The 1777-nt window shown below is 35.6% G+C and overlaps 1 protein-coding gene across 2 annotated transcripts in view; it reads left to right on the top strand.

The window, feature by feature from the left end:
• Positions 1-1777, top strand: part of LOC104703871 (glutathione S-transferase T3-like) — a 13858-nt gene that overhangs the window by 9179 nt on the left and 2902 nt on the right. Inside the window, exon 1 of one of the 2 annotated variants that reach the window (XM_010419956.2) lies at positions 678-1025. The exons of the other annotated variant lie outside the window; for it this stretch is intronic. Within the exon in view, the coding sequence (XP_010418258.1) occupies positions 754-1025 (272 nt within the window). The 5' untranslated portion in view covers positions 678-753. Of the gene's footprint in view, positions 1-677; positions 1026-1777 lie in introns of those variants that run through there. 2 annotated transcript variants of the gene reach the window in all.

The following is a 1777-nucleotide window of genomic DNA, read 5'->3' on the forward strand; positions in this document are numbered from 1 at the left end:
CATTTGTTCTCTGTTTCTGTTCAATGATTAAGCCAAAGCCATGTTATCTTCTCTGTTTTGGTTGCTTAAGAAAGCTTGATTCATTATGTTATTGAGTTCTACTTCCTTCATTTGCAGGCTGCATATTTTGCCATTACCTGTCTCTCTGATCATGCTAATTCGTTTGGATCTTAATTGCAAAGAATAAAGGCTTAGAAGCAGCTGAGAACTACTTTAACAAACTTAGATACTTCTGCAAAGATTCATCCATCAGTCGACTTATGGGGGCGCTCATGAACTTTTTACTCTGTGTGGAACTTGAGGAAGAGAAAGCAAAAGCTCATTTACGTAATTGTATAAATACATCTTTTTCCATTAAAATACACTATTCAATACAACAAAATCAAATCCGTATTGAATAACAGAGGATTGTGTTGTAATCATATATATACGTAATTGTATAAATACATCTAATTCCATTAAAATACACTATTCAATAACACCCCTTTTATAAATTCTAGGGTTAAAAAACAATTATAGACCAGTTTGAGAAATCAGATCGAGCAAACAAAAACTAGAAGAAGAAGAAGAAGGTTGTGCTTCCAAGTATAGATCTAACGATTCGCAGAAGCTTCCAAAAATCTTCAATTGTTCTGGATCCGAATCGATGGTTGGAAGACGCTTTTGGGTAACCCTTAAAATTCTCTTTCCTTTCTCCATTTAACACACACACAAACTAGGAATCCATATATCGTCAATCTCTTGAGAGGCTTCATGAACATTTCGTTTAGTACCCAATATTCTGATGCTCCAACTCCAAGTAAAGACCGTAGACCATCAAGAAAGAAATGGTCACCCACAGAAGATGTTGTACTCATCACTGCGTGGCTAAACACGACCAAAGATCCAAAATTTGAAGCCTTTTGGACACGTATTGCAACTTATTGTGCATCAAGTCCGAAGCTTTCTGGTTTTCCAAAGAGAGAAGCAAATTGTTGTAAACATAGGTGGAAGAAGATTAATGATGCAGTTTCCAAGTTTGTTAGATGCTATGATGAGGCTGCAACAACAAGAACTCAGAAATCATCAACTGGGCAGAGTGAGAATGATGTTATGAAGCTCGCAAACCAAATTTACTTAGATGGACACAAGGTGAAGTTTNGTCTCACATCAGATCTCGATGTGTTTTTGTCTCAGTCTCCCAGATGTTGATGTGTTTTTGGACTTCTAGAGGTCTGTTATATGTTTCTCCTTTCCCCAATTACGTTTTCAGATCTATTTCATCATCTATATACTCGTTTCTGAATGTAATTTCACTTCTTTGGAATGACATTTTTATGTTGTGAGTTCAATAGTTTTTATGGTTTACTTGGAGTCGTTGTTAATGATAAATTTCAGATCTTTGATTGGATGGAGAAGAGGAAGGTGACATTATCTGTCTCTCTGATCATGCAAATTCGTTTGGATCTAATTGCTTAGAAGCAGCTGAGAACTACTTAACAACTTAGATACTTCTGCAAAAGATTCATCAGTCGACTTATGGGGCTCTTATGAACTGTTACTGTGTGGAACTTTATCTTCAGGTTAGATGGTTCTGATGCATATTTCTCATTTTGCGGCAGGGGAATGATATGATGTGTGTTGCTAGTTGAATGGAATTAGCCACTCGTCAATTGTCTTAGTAAACCAGTTGCTCTGTAGAATCTGATTTTTCTGAATTGATATGATGAATTAGGGTTAAACTATATTGGGTTTGTTTTAGGATAAGGAAATAATCTACTTAGCTTTTTTTTTTTTT

This window comes from Camelina sativa, chromosome 7, assembly GCF_000633955.1.
Source record: "Camelina sativa cultivar DH55 chromosome 7, Cs, whole genome shotgun sequence".
Classification (NCBI taxonomy): Eukaryota; Viridiplantae; Streptophyta; class Magnoliopsida; order Brassicales; family Brassicaceae; genus Camelina; species Camelina sativa.